The 15,986-nt window shown below is 44.9% G+C and overlaps 1 protein-coding gene across 1 annotated transcript in view; it reads right to left on the reverse strand.

Annotated features, from left to right (window-relative positions):
• Positions 1 to 15,986, reverse strand: part of Rsph10b (radial spoke head 10 homolog B) — a 38,857-nt gene that overhangs the window by 18,820 nt on the left and 4,051 nt on the right. The window contains exons 3-9 of the mRNA XM_010642761.3: positions 15,206 to 15,274; positions 13,205 to 13,378; positions 7,766 to 7,851; positions 6,365 to 6,485; positions 3,402 to 3,578; positions 2,168 to 2,327; positions 1,580 to 1,701 (exon numbers count right to left, since the gene is read on the reverse strand). Coding sequence (XP_010641063.1) covers positions 1,580 to 1,701; positions 2,168 to 2,327; positions 3,402 to 3,578; positions 6,365 to 6,485; positions 7,766 to 7,851; positions 13,205 to 13,378; positions 15,206 to 15,274 — 909 coding nt within the window. The remainder of the gene's footprint in view (positions 1 to 1,579; positions 1,702 to 2,167; positions 2,328 to 3,401; positions 3,579 to 6,364; positions 6,486 to 7,765; positions 7,852 to 13,204; positions 13,379 to 15,205; positions 15,275 to 15,986) is intronic.

Below are 15,986 nucleotides of genomic sequence, written 5' to 3' on the forward strand. Positions count from 1 at the left end.
GAGAGGGAAGCTAGGGAAAGGCATATGGAGACTGTGATTATTCAACTCTCTGTAAGTATAAAATCATCCAAAATAAAATGTAAAGAAAAAATCATACACAGTGTGCTAATAAAATTGTAGTGTGCCCATTATGATGAAGTATACTCATTAAAAATGTTCAAAAAATATTCAAAGGTATTCTTAAAAGATCCTTTCCCTTTCTGTCTCATATATTTCTATGTTTGAATTTTTTGGTAAAAGCGTGTTCCTCTGTGATTATAAAACATTCAGGATCTTACTTTGTCCTGCAGGCTGGCCTTGAACTCACTATATAGCCCAGGCTGGCCTCAAATTTGTGGTGATCCTCCTGCCTCAGCCTTCTGAGTCTGCAATTACCAGCACACACTACTATGCCCAGCTTTGCATGCTTTGACATAGAACTCTAAATTGTGAAGTGAAGTGTGTGTGAATTGTGTATATGTGTGTGTACATGTGTAAAATACAGAAAGGGGAAGGAGAATAATACAAGCAATCTCACTTTTCTTGGTAAATCAATATATATTATTTGTATTGTGTATTTACCTAAAAACTACATTGTAGGAGACTATCTAGTGCACTGAATAACTATCATTAAGTTCTTCATGAGAACAGAGATTCTGTGAACAGAATGATCCCATTTCTATGTCTGTATGCATATGAAAAGTTAGGAAGATAGCCACAGATTTGTCTGGCTAGAAATCCACTTTTTCCTTATCTGTGTTTTCTACATTTTTTTTTACTTTTGTAATTAGAGGAAGTGGGAAAGACTATTGTTTTTAACAAGAATCATGGGGCGGAAGTAAGTGATCCTAGGCACCTGAAGTACAGCATCAGCCTTTGGAGCCAGAAGAGGCGGAGGGAGGATGGGCAAAGTCTTCCTTTCTGGGGGCCCAAGGAGCAGGGCCCAGGTGCTGGGTGAGGAGGAAGAGAGAAGAGGAAGATGCATGGCGACAGCCAGTCACCATGCCCAGCCCAAGCAGGGGTCACTAGTACTAAAATGTCATTTTGCTGTGACTTGTTAGGTATGAATCAAATAAAGTCCACATACATAATTTTCTCTGTCTCTAAGGGTTTAGGTACCCATTCATTTCTTGTTTTGCATTTTATTGTTATTTTGTTTTTACAGTGCTGGGGATGGAACCCAGACTGGCCTTGAAGTTATAATCCTCCTGCCTCATCCTCCCGAGTAGCAGAGATTATAGGAGATACCAAAGCACCCAGATTTTCAGTGATTTCTAAGGGCTTTAAGTTCTGCTGAACCCCAGAAGTCCATAATCAGGCAGAATTAGTGTCTCACTGAGGAGGTGGTGACAGCCTTAGTCTTCAAGCCACACTGAGTTTGATAGCAATGTGACTGTTAGGGGCTCTGAGGCTCTGAGGACCTTGTGGGGACCCTCTGCCTGGGCTCCCAGGATTGCCTTGGAAATTAAGTGGGATGATCTATGTAAAGCATCCATCATGGGACACACGACAATGACCACCAATGGTCACTCCCAGGACCAGGGAGACTACAAATAGTTAAGCCTAAAATACAAATTTATAACAGTGCAAAGTGTTTGACCTGCTTCTTTTCTTCTTCTTGTTCTTCCTTAGGGTACATGTTCACCAGCAGGTTGAGGTCCAGCTCCGTGCTCAGGCCTAGCGCGGAGGGACTCTCCTTGCCCTCAAGCTTTCTGATCCTTTCTAGAAAACAGAGGTAAAACAGGAGACAAATATGAAAAGCAATGTTAAAGTTTTTCAGTGTTACGTCAGAGTGATTCCCTACCACAAGGTAATACAAGATCATTCAGAAAACCTACTAAGAAAACAGTTGCAAGCCAAGTGTAGTGGTGCACACCTGTGATCCCAGCACTCTAGGTGGCTGAGTCAGGAAGATGGCAAGTTTGAGGCCAGACCAGGCAACTTAGTGATTCAGCCAGATCCTGTCTCAAAATAAAAAATGAAAATGTTGGAGCTGTAGTAAGGCCCCTGGGCTCAATCCCTAGTACTGTAAAAAAGAAGGGAAATGAAGAGAAAGGAAAGAGGAAAGGAAGAAAAAGGAGGGAAGGAAGAGAGGGAAGAACTGTTGCTCATAGGCAGCTCCTGTTTCCTGAGGAATCGGGGGCTTTTTAAAGGATACCAGGGCCACCAGACAGGCAAAGTCTCCTACCAGCACTGAGAGAAGATCGGCACTGCTTGCTCTTGTGGACCCCTTTGGCGTGCAGGTCCAAGTAACTCTGGATCTCAACATCAGGGTCTATAAACTGAGCTATGTGGTCATTGGAGAACAGCCCTTCATACACACGCCCGTTCTTGAAAGTTAATCGGCCCTGCAGGTAGGAAAATGACTACTTACCATTTGGAAAAAGTTTTTTGTAAAAGCATCTACTGGTAAATGTGCGACAGCAGTCTCTTCAAGGTTTGGGAGCTTTCTGTTTGTTTGCTACTGGGAATTGAACCCAGGGCCTTCACTCTGAGCTACATCCCTAGCCTTTTTATATTTTTCATGTTTTTTTTTTAAAAACGATGACAGAGTTTCACCTTTATTAAAGGTAGGAAAAAACAGGCTATAGTTTTCATTTTGAGACAGGGTCTCATGAAGTCATTAAGTTCCCCAGGTTGGGCTCAAGCTATGATCCTACTGAATTACAGGTATGTACCACCACGCCCAGCTCGTTTGTTCTAAAGCTTCATACTCAGTCCACACCCTCAGCCTGCGGTGTCTCTCACCTCACTGTGTCGGCCCCTCCTCTTCCCACTTCTCCTTTCCCTTCCTCTCCCCTCCTCTTTCTGTATCTATCCCAGACCTCTGCCCAACTTTGAGCCTCTGGTCACAAAACGGATCTTACTAAGTGAGGCAAGTGACCTACACAGTGCCTGTCACGCAGCAGGGACTCCCTTGCCATTTGTCAAGCCCAGGTCGGTGGTCAGTGACTCAGAGATGGGAAAACAATTCAGCTCAGCTCTGTGAAATTAAAAACATCTGTAGAGAGCTTCTAGGAGAAGTCTCTTTTCTAGTTAGTGCAGATGTGCATGTGAAGCCTGGAACTACAGCAGCCACCATGAAGTCATGGGACAGGGGCGACACAAGAATGAAGCTGACAGGGAGGGAAATATTGTGTGTAGACAGGAAAGAAACCCTGATTTCTCTTATTCTTCATTCATATATATCAGATTAAGCTAGATTGTTACTTTTAACCAAATTCACCCTAACACACAGATACATAACACAAACTAGTAACTGCACTATTCAGAAATTAGATAATATGTAGGAAATATTTAAAAATTTATATAATCGTCTCAACAAAGAATAACCTATCTGTGTAAAAGAGAGAATGCAATTTATCACAGAACGACCTGCCCTAGCTCACCTTTAGGAGGTGACTTCACAGGTCCACACTCACCATGCCGTGTTTCTTATTACAGACCCAGTCGCCCTCGTACGTGGCTCCGCTGGCATAGTAAAACTTCCCGTGTCCGTGGCGACATCTGTTCACAAACTCTCCTACGTATTCATTCCTCAAAGGATACTGGGAGTTGGGGATTCTCTTTATAAACCATTTGTGTGTTCCAAAACCATTCTGAAAAGAAAGCAAACCAGCCAGGCATGGTGGCAAATCCCTTGACTCCCAGCACTCGGGGGTGGCGAGGACTTAGGGAAGAGGGTCACGTATTTGAGGCCAGCCTGGACTACAGTGAGACTCTCAGAAACCAAGTAAGATAAATGAAAGCAAATAGCCATCAGGAACATTCAAACTATTTTACCTAAATCCATTTAAAATTAAGACAAATACAATATAATTTGAAGGAGTAAAGAAGAGAAACCATACAGACTTGAGTTCCAGCTCAGCTCAAGCAATTTCTAACCAGTTTTTGACCTAAGGCAAATTACTGAAACCTTTAAAGGTTCTTCACCTACAAAGTGAGAAAAAACACCTTATTCTCCAGGCTCCATGCAGAGTTCTAAGATAGTGCATATGGCTTGACAATAATTATTTTAATCATTGTGTTACCTTTTTATTTTTTTAAGCATACACTTTGATAAAAGTACCCACTCCTCAACCTCACTGTCCAGAAGCAACTCACTAGCCTGAGAGTCTGTCTGTTGGTCCCACTCACCTGCAGTAAGACATATTAAATCAACATCCTCTGTGTACCATTGTGTAACTCCTGGTTGTTTATACAAGGACAGATCAAAAAGTACAATGTTGTTTAAATAAACAAAAGTATTATAGTAAAAGACGTATTGCCATGAGTCTCCCTCAAAATACTCTTCCAAGAGCCAGGGATTTAGCTCAGTGGTGCCACTGTCTGCCTCTAAGCTCAAGGTCCTGAGTTTGATCCCCGGTACCAAAGAAATAAAAAATACTCCTCCCAGCCTTGAACACACTATCCCATTGTTCATGCCACTTTCTGAAGCAATTCTGGAAATTCTATTTTGCAAGTGTCTTCAGTTGTACTGTTGTGGCTGCCTTGATGTCCTGTGATGATTCAAAATGTTTACTTTTCATGGTCATTTTGAGGATGAGCCAGAAGTTGCATGTTGCCAGATCTGGTGAATAAGGTGGAGGAGAACTCACTGTCCAGTTTTTATGAGCCTGCTTTCCATTGGATGGCACGTGGCAATGGCATTTACTGGGTTTTCTATCACAACTCATAAAGACACCTATGAAAGAGGACTTCCAGAGCTGCATCAGAAAGTGGCAAGAGTAACAAGATATGTTTGAGGTGAGGGGGATTCAGAGCAATGTTTCTTTTACTGTAATAAAATTAGGACATTCACCATATTTTTTTATCACACCCTATATACATAAAGAATAGAAAACTGGGGCCAGGGATTTAGCTCAGTGGTGCCACCACCTGCCTCACAAGCACAAGGTCCCAAGTTTGATCCCCAGTACCAAAAAAAAGAAAAGAAAACAGGGACTCAGATATTTGTACACCCATATTCACAGTAGCACTGTTTACAATAGCCCAAAGGCAGACACAAGTGTCCCATAGATAAATACATAAACAAAATGTGGTCTCTACAATGGAACATTTTTCAGCCCTAAAAAGAAATTCTGGCACATGCTACACCATGCATGGATAAACCTCGAGGACACTGTGTTCAGTGAAATAAGCCAGTCACAAAAGCATAGATACTCTACAATTCCACTATGTGGGAGACGTAGAATGGTCCAACTCACAGGGATACAAAGTAGAAGGGAAGGCTGGGATTTAGCTCAACGGCACAGCGCCTGCCTGGCAAACTCGAAGTCCTGAGTTTGATCCCCGGTACCAAATAAGAAAGTTAAGATCAGGGTCAGGGATGTAGCTCAGAGGCACTGTGCCTACCCTGAAAGCACAAGGTCCTGAATTCAATTCCCAGTATCGGAAAAAAAAAAGTTATGATGGAGCCAGGTGTGGTAGCACATGCCTATAATCCTAGCACTTGGAAGGCTGAGGCAGGAGGATTGCTGTGAGTTTGAGGGCAGCCTGGGCTACACAGTGAGTTCAAGACCAGCCTGGGATACACAGTGATGAGACCTTGTCAAAAGAAAAGAAGCACAGTCCCCAATACCACACACACACACACAAAGAACGAGGTTGCCAATTACTAGATTAATATATAAGCCATTAGCATTTGGATCAGTGGTGCACACCTATAATCTCAGCACTCTGAGGAGCTGAGGTAAGAGGACTGCAAACTCGAGGCCAGCTTGGGAAATTTAAGACCCCGTCCTCAAAATTACAAAGTTTGAGCCCAGCCTGGTAACTTAGCTACCTAGCAAGACCCTGTCTCAAAATGAAAAATATTTTAAAAAAAGGTTGGATGAGAAGGAACTGAGCTCAATCCCCAGTACTACCCCCGCCAAAACAAACAAACAAACAAACAAAAGACAAAACATTAGAAAATTCAAGCTTTGTAATCCCAGCCACTCGGAAGATTGCAAATTTGCAGCCAGCCTGGACAGCCAGCCAGACCTTGTCTCAAAATACATAAAAATGGCTGGAGGGGTAGCCAGAGCTCCCTGGGTACAAACCCCAGTACCACAAAAGAAAAAAGATAGCTTAAGCTTTATACACAATGTTAAATTTGCTAGCTGATGTTTTTCCTGCTCTGTGCAGGCATCCATAGCCAGTGTGAACACCTACCTCTGTTCTTGTAGGAGCTGCAGAACTCATTGACTCACCATGGCAGAGCCCTGCTTGTCAGGGAGGCTCAGAGGACCCGACAGCCGTGCAAAAAGTGTAGCTGACACCCCTCAACCCCAATTTGAGTTTCTCAGTTCAGCCAAGCTTGAATTTCAGATTAGCACACAGAGCGATTCCAGGCAGCACAGGCTCAGAGTGGCCGTGGGGCCCGGGAGTGTGTGGCGCTCACCTGGGTGCCCCTGTCCCACTGGCCGTCATACTCCTCCTGGGTCGTCAGCCACCTCATCTTGCCCTTGCCATGGCGCATGTTGTCTTCCCACTGGCCTTCGTATATGTTTCCAGATTTGTAACTGGGACAAAGAAACCAAGGAGGTACAATCAGTTGCCTCATATGCAATGTTTGTCTTTAAGACTTTTAGGCCAGGGATGGTGGCACATGTCTGTAAGCCCAGCACTGGGGAGGCTGAGGCAGAAGGATTACTATGGAGGCCAGCCTGGGCTATACAGTGAGTTCAATGCCAGCCTGAACTACATAGTGAGACTCTGTCTCAAAAAATAAATAAGTAAAAATTTTAAAAAGATTCTTAGCTACTCAGGAGGCTGAGGCAGGAGAATTACCAGTCGAAGGTCAGGTGGGCAACTTAGTGAGGCTCTATTTCAAAATAAAACATTTTAAGTGGGGGGTTTAGCTCAGTGATAGACCACTTGTGGGCATGCATGGGGCCCTGGGTTGTTCCATCCTCAGCAACACACACACACACACACTCATACTCACACATATAATGCTTAAAATTTCCTCCAAATACCTGTGAAGCAGTACAGTCCTGTGTCCAGACACTCCTGTAAACTGAAACTCACTGGGTAGGTATGTGGTAAATAAAAACAGTAATCGTAGGGAGCGGGATTAATCACTTTATTGAACCTGCTGATTATTTAATAAGGTAACAAAGTGGGTAACAAGAGTTTTACATCTTTCAGAAATTTGTTTTTTGGGGCTGGGGATTTAGCTCAGTGGTACCAAGACTGCCTCACAAGAACAAGGTCCTGAGTTCGACCCCTGGTACAAAAAAAAAATTTTTTTTCCAGTACTGGGAATTGTACCCAGGGCATTCACAATGAGCTATATTCCCAGCCTTTTATTTTAATTTTTATTAGACAAGTTTGCTCTACATTGCTAAGTTGCCCGGCTGGCCTCAAACTTGTAATCCTCCTGCCTGTCTCCCAGGGTTCTGGGATTACAGGCATGTGCCAGCATACCTGGCTAGACTCAACTCCCTATTGTATTATAACTTTTTAATATTTTGCAATAAATATTTTAAGATTAAAATTATCAGCTCAATCTAAAAAGCATATAACTAATAGTGGAGGTGTATGATCAATACAGAGAACAGGGAAGGCAGTTTCGACTAAGGTGAAATAGTATATAATCATAATACAGTATTTTTCTAAATCTTCCATAGACTATTTCCATCACTACAGAGATGATACTGGGATCAATTTACATCACACCCTGGCTAGACAGAAAATATGTTCTCTGCGGTTTCTTCAGCCTACCATTAGCCTAAGTGGCAACTGTTTGGGGCCAGAGACACCTGTGTGCCCACCCCACACGAGGCCAAGTCCCACTTACCACCTTGTGCCCCAGCCCTTTCTGATGTTGTGGTCCCAGTCACCTTTGTACCAGGAAGTGCCCTCTTGATTGTAATAAATGGAGCCCTAAAACAAATAATATCATTTTCTTAAAAAGTCAAGCCTTAGAACACAGATGAACTTTTAAATGTAAAGAAAAAATTACAGAAAGCTAAAAAGCATAAACTCTGCAGAAGTCAATGTCATACTTACAAGATTTGCATGATCCTTCAAGCTTCTGTTTTGCAATTAAAAAAAAAAAAAAAGGTGTTCCTAGCAAAGAATGGGAAGATCATGTCACAGACTGAGTACCCCTTCATAACAAAGTGACACATTGAGGCACGGAATGACTCCTTTAGTTATACTCAGTAACTTTCACTCAAACACCAAAATAAATAGTCTCCTTGCCACCTAAAGTGAATAGCTGTGTCTTCACTGTCACTGCAGGTCACTGTCATGTAGCAAAGCCACTTTTGTTTCACTTTGACATCGGTCTTAGTTAGACTGAGTACCCCTTCATAACAAAGTGACACATTGAGGCACGGAATGACTCCTTTAGTTATACTCAGTAACTTTCACTCAAACACCAAAATAAATAGTCTCCTTGCCACCTAAAGTGAATAGCTGTGTCTTCACTGTCACTGCAGGTCACTGTCATGTAGCAAAGCCACTTTTGTTTCACTTTGACATCGGTCTTAGTTACTTTTCTCATTGCTGAGACAATATACCTGACACCCAAAGTCAAAGGAGGAAAAGTTTATTTAGTTCACAGTTCGTAGATGTTTAAGTCCATAGTTAGCTGGCTCCAAGGCAAGGTGATATGGCAGAGGGGCATTGCAGAGGAGAAACAGTTCATTGTAGGTAGAAGACAGCAAAATCAAGCGAGGGACCTTAACAGTATCTTTCTGCCCATTTTTTCTTATGAAGACAATTTAGGGTGGGTATCACTCACACCCTTAATCCTAGTGCCCTTGATTGTACTAGCATTGTACTATGAATCAATTCCAGTGTTACACACTCTACATCCAGCTACCTCCAAAAAAGCCCCACCTATGACTGCATAAGGCTTTGGAGAGACATCTAAACACAAGCCATAACATTCTGCTCCTGGCCCCCAAAGACTCATGCACATCCCTTTATGCAAAAGGCATTTAGTCCACCTTTAAGAATTGCCAAACTCCTAAAGTTTCAGCATTGCTGAAAAGTCCAAGTCCTAAGTCTCTTCTGAGATTTAAGGTAAACTCACAGCTGCAAGCCCCTGTACAAATGAAAAGAAAGTTAAACTTACAACATTCAATGGCACAAGATAGACAAAATTTCCATTCTAAAAGTTATAAACGGGGATACAAAGGAATGAGAACAAAGCAAGACCAAAATCCAGTAGGGCAAATATTAAATCCCACAGTTCCACATCCAGCATGTCCGGCAATCTTTTGCAAACTGTGAACTCCAAAGGGCTTGGGTGGCTCCACCCTCCTGGCACTTCTGTTGATTGTAGCTCCAATGGCTTCTCTCTGGGGCTGGCTTTGCTTCTCCTCGCAGCTTTCCTTGGATAATCCATTTGCCTGGCTTTTCTGACCTTCTGGGGCCTCCACTGCACCTGTGGCTTCAGCTTTGCCATCTCAGGAACACACTGCCTGACTTCCAAGGCTTTCTTCTGAAATCTGGGTGGAAGCCTTCCTGCCTCACAATTCTTGCATTCTACATGCACCTAAACCCAGTGCCATGTGGATGATGCCATAGTCTGCCACCAACTGGAGCAGTAGCCAGGCTTCCTTCTCTCTTGACTGTAAGGGTTGAGTATCTGGATCACTGAGCACTCTGCACACAACTGTTTACTCTGCAACAAATTCTCTAGGCCACTGCCATTCTGGAATATGGTGCTCTGGGGCTTTCTTCCCAAAGCAAAGTTTTTTACTTTTGCAATTTTGAGGCTGCAAAGTGTGGTGTCCTGCTGCTTCTTATGATGCCCTCAGGCCATCCTTTCTATTCTCCTGTTCCTTCTCAGCAATCAAGATATCCTGTGCTCTATCTTTGCAGTTCACTTTTACTGGTGCTTTCTTTAGGGCCAAACTCACAACATTTTAAACCATGTGCTGGGCTCTTTGCTCTTGATTCTCTACATAGATCTGGCTAAAAGCCCCCAAGAGTAGCCATGCCACTCCCTCAACATTTGACTGCCTTGACATTTCTTCTGCCAGATTACTTAGTCCCCCTGCACCACCCCCATCAGTCTCAGTCTCAGGCAAAGTTTCTGGACATGAGCAAAATGCAGACAAACTTTATGCCAACTCATAACACGTTGTCTGAAATCCAACAGCCAGTGCAGTCCTTCTTCCCAGGAGAAACCTCCTGAGCCTGGTCTTCACCAGCAGAATTTCAATCAGCATTCTGAGCTCTGACCAGAAGCTCCCATCAAGTACAGCCTAAGGCATTCCAGCTTTACTTTTTCAGCCAGCATCTCCAAACTTTTCTAACCCTTCCCCTTACCATAAGTCATAACCTCTAAAGGCTCCTAAACCACATGTTCAGGTATAGTCACAGCAAGGACCCCACTCCTAGTACCAAATTATGTCTGTTACTTTTCTAAACAAAAGTCATAACAACATCTTACTCAATGCCACCTGAGTGTAACCCTTGGGTGGCTCCTGTGAGCAGCAGGCCTTGCCCCTGAGCAGTATACATGGGTCTGAGCTTAATAGCTTTTGCTTGTCTGTGTGCAATGTTTCTTCTTCCTCGTCATCCAGCCACCTTGCTCCTGTAGACATGCAGGTCCTTCTGTCCAGAAATCACCATTCCCAGTCTATCAGTGCCTTAGTTGACCTGTTGTGAGCTTTAAACACCTACAAATGCAGGAATGGAGGGACAGAGCTTGTGTACAACAGGAGGGAAGGTGATCTCTCGAGGTCTGGGTAGTGCTTGCCTTGCAGTGGGCACGAGGACAGCCAGGCACGGGGGTGGGGTGGCCTCAACCACCTGGCTCACTCTCTCCCAACTCTCCTAGCCTGCAGCCATTAAGGAAGGAGGTCTGCCTCAATCAGACTCTATGTATGTATTTGTTTTTACCATGCTAGGGATTCAACCTAGATCCTTGTATAGAAAAGCAAATAAAGCAACACAAAACCAAAATGAAAAAAGCAAAAGCAAACCTAGGTCCTTGTGCACATCCTCTACTACTAAGCTATCCTCTTCACTTTGTGATACTAGGGATTGAACCCAGGGCCTTTGCTCTGAGATACATCCCCAGCCCTTTGTATTTTGTGAGATAGGGTCTCACTAAGTGGCTCAGTCTTGGCTCAAACTTTTGATTCTCCTGCCTCAGCCTCCCAGAGTGCTAAGATTACAGGCATGTGTCACATCTGGCTCTAGCCCCTATCTGAACTCTAAAACCTAGACCTTCCTTTATGCACAGCCTTTGGAAGTCCTCCTTTGTTTGTCGAGGCCTGTGGTGACTTTCAGAGACCAGCACACATCCTGTGAAGGGCTGTACATTGCAAATGGACAATCTGGTGGTTCCACTGCCAAGAAAATCAACACACAGGGCAGGTCTCCTTGGGAGCAGAAGACAGAGGATGGGGTCTAATTATCTGTATTGTTCAGACGCAAAGCCTCCTGGAGCCAGAATTCTCCTGGGTTCCTAAGGGCTGGTCCCTGATCTGTTTCTTCCTTCTGCTTCTCTTTTTCATGGAGCAGCACTTGAGCAAGAGGCACTGGTTTCTGTGGAGCTTCGCAGTAATGCATCAGATTCCACCCTTTTATTTTGTACAGAAATAAAATAAATCCGGGTATTTACCTTATCTTGGTAGGTAGTCATAAATTATAAAAAGGAAGGAGGGAGGGAAGGAGGGAGAAAAGGAAAAAGAGAAGTCATCTGGGTGTGGTGGTGGTACACTGGTGATCCCAGCAGTCTGGGAACCTGAGGCAGGAGCATCACACACTCAAACCCAGCTTTGACAATTTAATGAGACTCTTGTCTCAAAATAAAAAATTAAAAAGGGCTGGGGATGTAGTTCAGTGTGAAGGCCCTGAGTTCAACCCTCAGTACCACACACACACACACACACACACACACACACACACACACACAACAAAGAGGGAGGAGGAGGAGAAAAGAAAAAGAAAGTAAAGAAAAAAAAAAAGGAGCCATGCGTGAATACTGTGCAATCATGGACTTCAGGAAGGCAACAGCAGACCAGGGGACACTACATTCCCAAGGCACATGATCTAATCTGCAGTAGTTGGCCAGTGAGGATTAGAATGGTAAATGTTTTCTTAGGGAACTCTAAATAAACTATAAATTTTAAAGATTTTAAAAATTGCTACAGTCATCTTATCATCCTAAACAAAAGCAAAGCAGTAATACCAAAAACAACCTCAGTTAAAAATGCATCTCTACTGCATTGCTAGTGAAGATATAACGGTTGTTGGTAGACAAGTTTGGTGGTTCCTCAAAAAGTTAAACATAAAGTTGTCATATAACCCAGCAATTCCACTTCTGCATAGTTCCCCAAAGAACTGAAAGGAAGCACTTGAATCCTTGTACATATATTCATAACAGCATTATTCATAATAGTAAGAAAACAGCACCAGGCATGGTGGCCCATGCCTGTAATCCCAGCACTTGGGAGGCTGAAGCAAGAAGGATCGCCACAAGTTCAAGGCCAGCCTGGGCTCCATAGTGAGTTCAAAACCAGCCTGGACTACATAGCATGACCCTGTTTCAATAAAACAAAAAATAGAGATACCCCAAACATCCATCAACAGACTAATGAATAGACAAAATAAATACTGATGGTGGAATATTACTCAGCCATTAAAAGGAACAAAATACTGACACATGATACAACACAAATGCACTTGAAATATTATACTGTGAGAACAGCCAAACACACAAGGTCACATATTATATGATTCCACTTATAAAAACATCAAGCTAGGAACAGTGGGGCACATCTGTAATCCCAGCAACTCAGAAGGCTGAAGCAGTAGGCAGAGGCAAATTACAAGTTAAGGCCAGTCTAGGTTACTTAGTCAGGTCCTCTCTCAAAATAAGATTTTCAAAACGGCTGAGGATGTTGCTCAGTAGAAGAATGTATACTTGGCATGTATAAGGCCCAGCAGTCTATCCCTAGTACCACAAAAAATAAAAAAGAAAGTCAAATGTCAGCTGCGCAAACCCACAGAGACCCGGAGCAGACTCATGACCACCAGGGAATGTACAGAAGGCAGGATGGGGAGCTGCTATAGGGGTGGAGCTTTACTCCAGGGTGATGAAAAGGTCGGAACTGGACAGTGGTGCCATCACACAGCACTTTGTGTGGACTGAACACAGCTCAAACACTACCAAAGGCCAACTCCGAGGTTGCATACTCCCTCAGCACTGCCGCCCACACCTGACATCCTGGCATGCAGGACCCAGTTTCGCAGCTGCCTCACCCACCTTCCCATGTCTCTTGCCGTGGCACCAGTGGCCAATGTAGGACACAGGCTGCGTGCTGCACCTGAAGATCCCAAATCCGTGTCTCAAGCCGTTTACTACTTCGCCTTCATACCTGCTGCCGTCCGGCCACGTGTACACGCCATGATTCATGGGGATGTTCTTCACAAAGTTCCCCTGAGGAAAATGGGGGACACTCTGAGGCACTGAGAGGAAGCACTCCAATCCCCCCACATATAACCGTAACTGCCCAAAGGTGGAGATGGCCCAAATCCACCAATGGATGAAGAGGCAAATTACAGTGAATGTTGACAATGCAGTCTTACTCAGCCTTGGCACAGGATGAACTTGACACTTGCTACAACACACATGTAGTGTGCTACACGAAAGCATACCAGGAAGACAAGCACACCAGGGAGAAGGCAGTGGTGGGAGCTCTTCCTGTGAGCTCCTGGGGACATCACCTGCCCACTGACTCTGTCAGGCTTTCTCACATGGAAAGAGTTGCCCACGCCACTGGTTTCTCCTGCCTCCTTCCTTCTCACAGCTCCTTCCTCTCTCCCTGACCCCTCCACCAGGTGGACGCCCAGCAGAACAGAATGTGAGGATGGTCACGTGAAGACAAAGCTCAGGAAGCAGGCTGCTGACTTGCTTAGGGTTAAGTGGCGGCGGCCCCTGGGAACTGTAGATTCCAAGGACTCACCTGAAGGAAGCTAATTCCTGGTTCGCTCCCAGGGCCTGGATGATGAGCCAGACAGTGGTCACCAGTGGGGAACATGCTGCCTGAGCCTCATCCAAGTGTTCCACAGACCCATCAGGCAGTAGCCCATCCAGAGGCGCCCTCCAGAGCATGGGCTCTGCCGGCGCAGGGCTTCTGCCCCCCTGGCACATGCACCACCTGCCGTCTCTCCCAGGAGTCCAGACTTAGCGGTTGTCACAGCCAGCAGAAGGACGAAGGCCAGAGCCTGTTGTCTGTCCTGCCTGAAAACGTGTCTGCAAGGCCCAAGTCTTGCCCAGGACCCTACTGCTGGGGCGGGGGGGCTCTGCACCCATGGCAGGACCCGGACCCCAGAGATTACAGAACAGTGTAAACAGGGGGTTCTCAGTGGCAAATTGCCAATGGTCAGAAACCCTGAATGTTGGCCACAGGTGAAGAGCCAGGATGACACATGGGAAGGGGGCCCCAGAAAAGCCACTGTTGGGGCCCAGGGCCCATGGTCAGCCCCTCCCTGCTGCTCTAGCACATCTCCCACCAGCACATCCAGCTCCAGGGAGCCGCCCTCTGGAACCAAACTCGCCTTCATTTCTACCTTTGCCTGGCTGGTGTCTGAGTGTGTTGTGTGAGTCTTCAGTGCCATTTATAAACACCATGGTGCTAGTAGCTCTGCAATCAGGCATTTCATTTATTAATTGATTGATTGATTGTACCAGGGATCAAACTTGGAACCCTGCACTTGCGAGGCAAGTGGCAGCACCACTGAGCTAAATCCCCAGCCCAAATGAGCATTTTAGAATGGCATTTCATACTCTCATACTTCCTCAGCGGGAGCTGAACAGGCAGAGACTTTTCTTGGAGAACAAATCTTGCCTGGCAATCACTTTAAAGACACAGTCAAGCCAGGCATGGTGGCACATGCGTGTAATTCTACCACTCTGGGAGGCTGAGGCAGGAGGACTGCAAGTTCAAGCCAGGCTGGAAAGTAGGAGGGTAAAATGTATGTGTTCTGTGAACTACACATATGTGCTCTGTGCACAGAACTCCACAGAGCCACATGTATGTATCCCGTGTGTGCAGAGCACTCACAGGACACCTCTAAGGGCTGTGGAGGAAACTGTTACAGTCCCAGGTGGTGCTGTGTGGCCACCACATCCCACATCCTGTGATCCCATGCGCCCCCTTAGCCTTGCATGCCAAATTGCTTTTCCCACACCCATCCATCCAACTGAGGGAGACTGACCACTGACTTTGTCAGTACAGTGCAGAATTAGAATTACACGCCTTACCTCGTATTTCAATCCATCAGCCCAAATGTACGTCCCTTGTCCATTCATGAGACCTTCTGAGAACAGACCCTTCGAGACAAAACAGCGGCAATCCCTGAGTAGGGGCCATGGGTTGGAGGTGTGCTGCCTGTGGGCTGTCTCTGGGAGCATCCCTATCCCCATCCTTCCTGGAGCAACGCAGCACCTACTGTGGCCTCAGCAGCAGCACCAGTAGAAGCAGCAGCAGTGTGAGAGACCAGTGGTCTGGCTTGACATAAAGAGGTGCTCAGAGCTATCAAACATAATGTTCCCTACAACTTAACACACTGCAGTCTTCCTCTCCTAAGCAAGCAACTAAAAGACTTTAACAGTCAATATAATTCAAATATTTTGATTTTGCATTTCAAACTTTTTTTCTATTTTTAAATTTTATTTATCTATCATGGTACTGGGATTGAGTCCAGGGCTTCTGTCCTGAATTATATCTCCACCACTTTTTAATTTTTGATACAGTGTCTCACTAAATTGATAAATTGTCCAGGCTGAGCCTGGCATGGTGGTACATGCCTGTAATCCCAGTACTTGGGAGGCTGAGGCAGGAGGATTGCCAAGAGTTCAAGACCAGCCTGGACTACATAGCAAGACCCTGACTCAAAAAACCAAAAACAACAACAAAAATTGCCTAAGCTGAGTTCAAAGTTATGGTCTTCCTGCCTCAGCCTTCCAGAGTGCTAGGAAACAAGTGTGGGCCACCACACCCAACTTGAACATTATTTTTTGGAGTTGAACCCAGGGCCTTCAC

The sequence above is a fragment of the Fukomys damarensis genome, unplaced genomic scaffold (genome assembly GCF_012274545.1).
Source record: "Fukomys damarensis isolate Sample0158 unplaced genomic scaffold, DMR_v1.0_HiC HiC_scaffold_17, whole genome shotgun sequence".
NCBI classification, from domain to species: domain Eukaryota; kingdom Metazoa; phylum Chordata; class Mammalia; order Rodentia; family Bathyergidae; genus Fukomys; species Fukomys damarensis.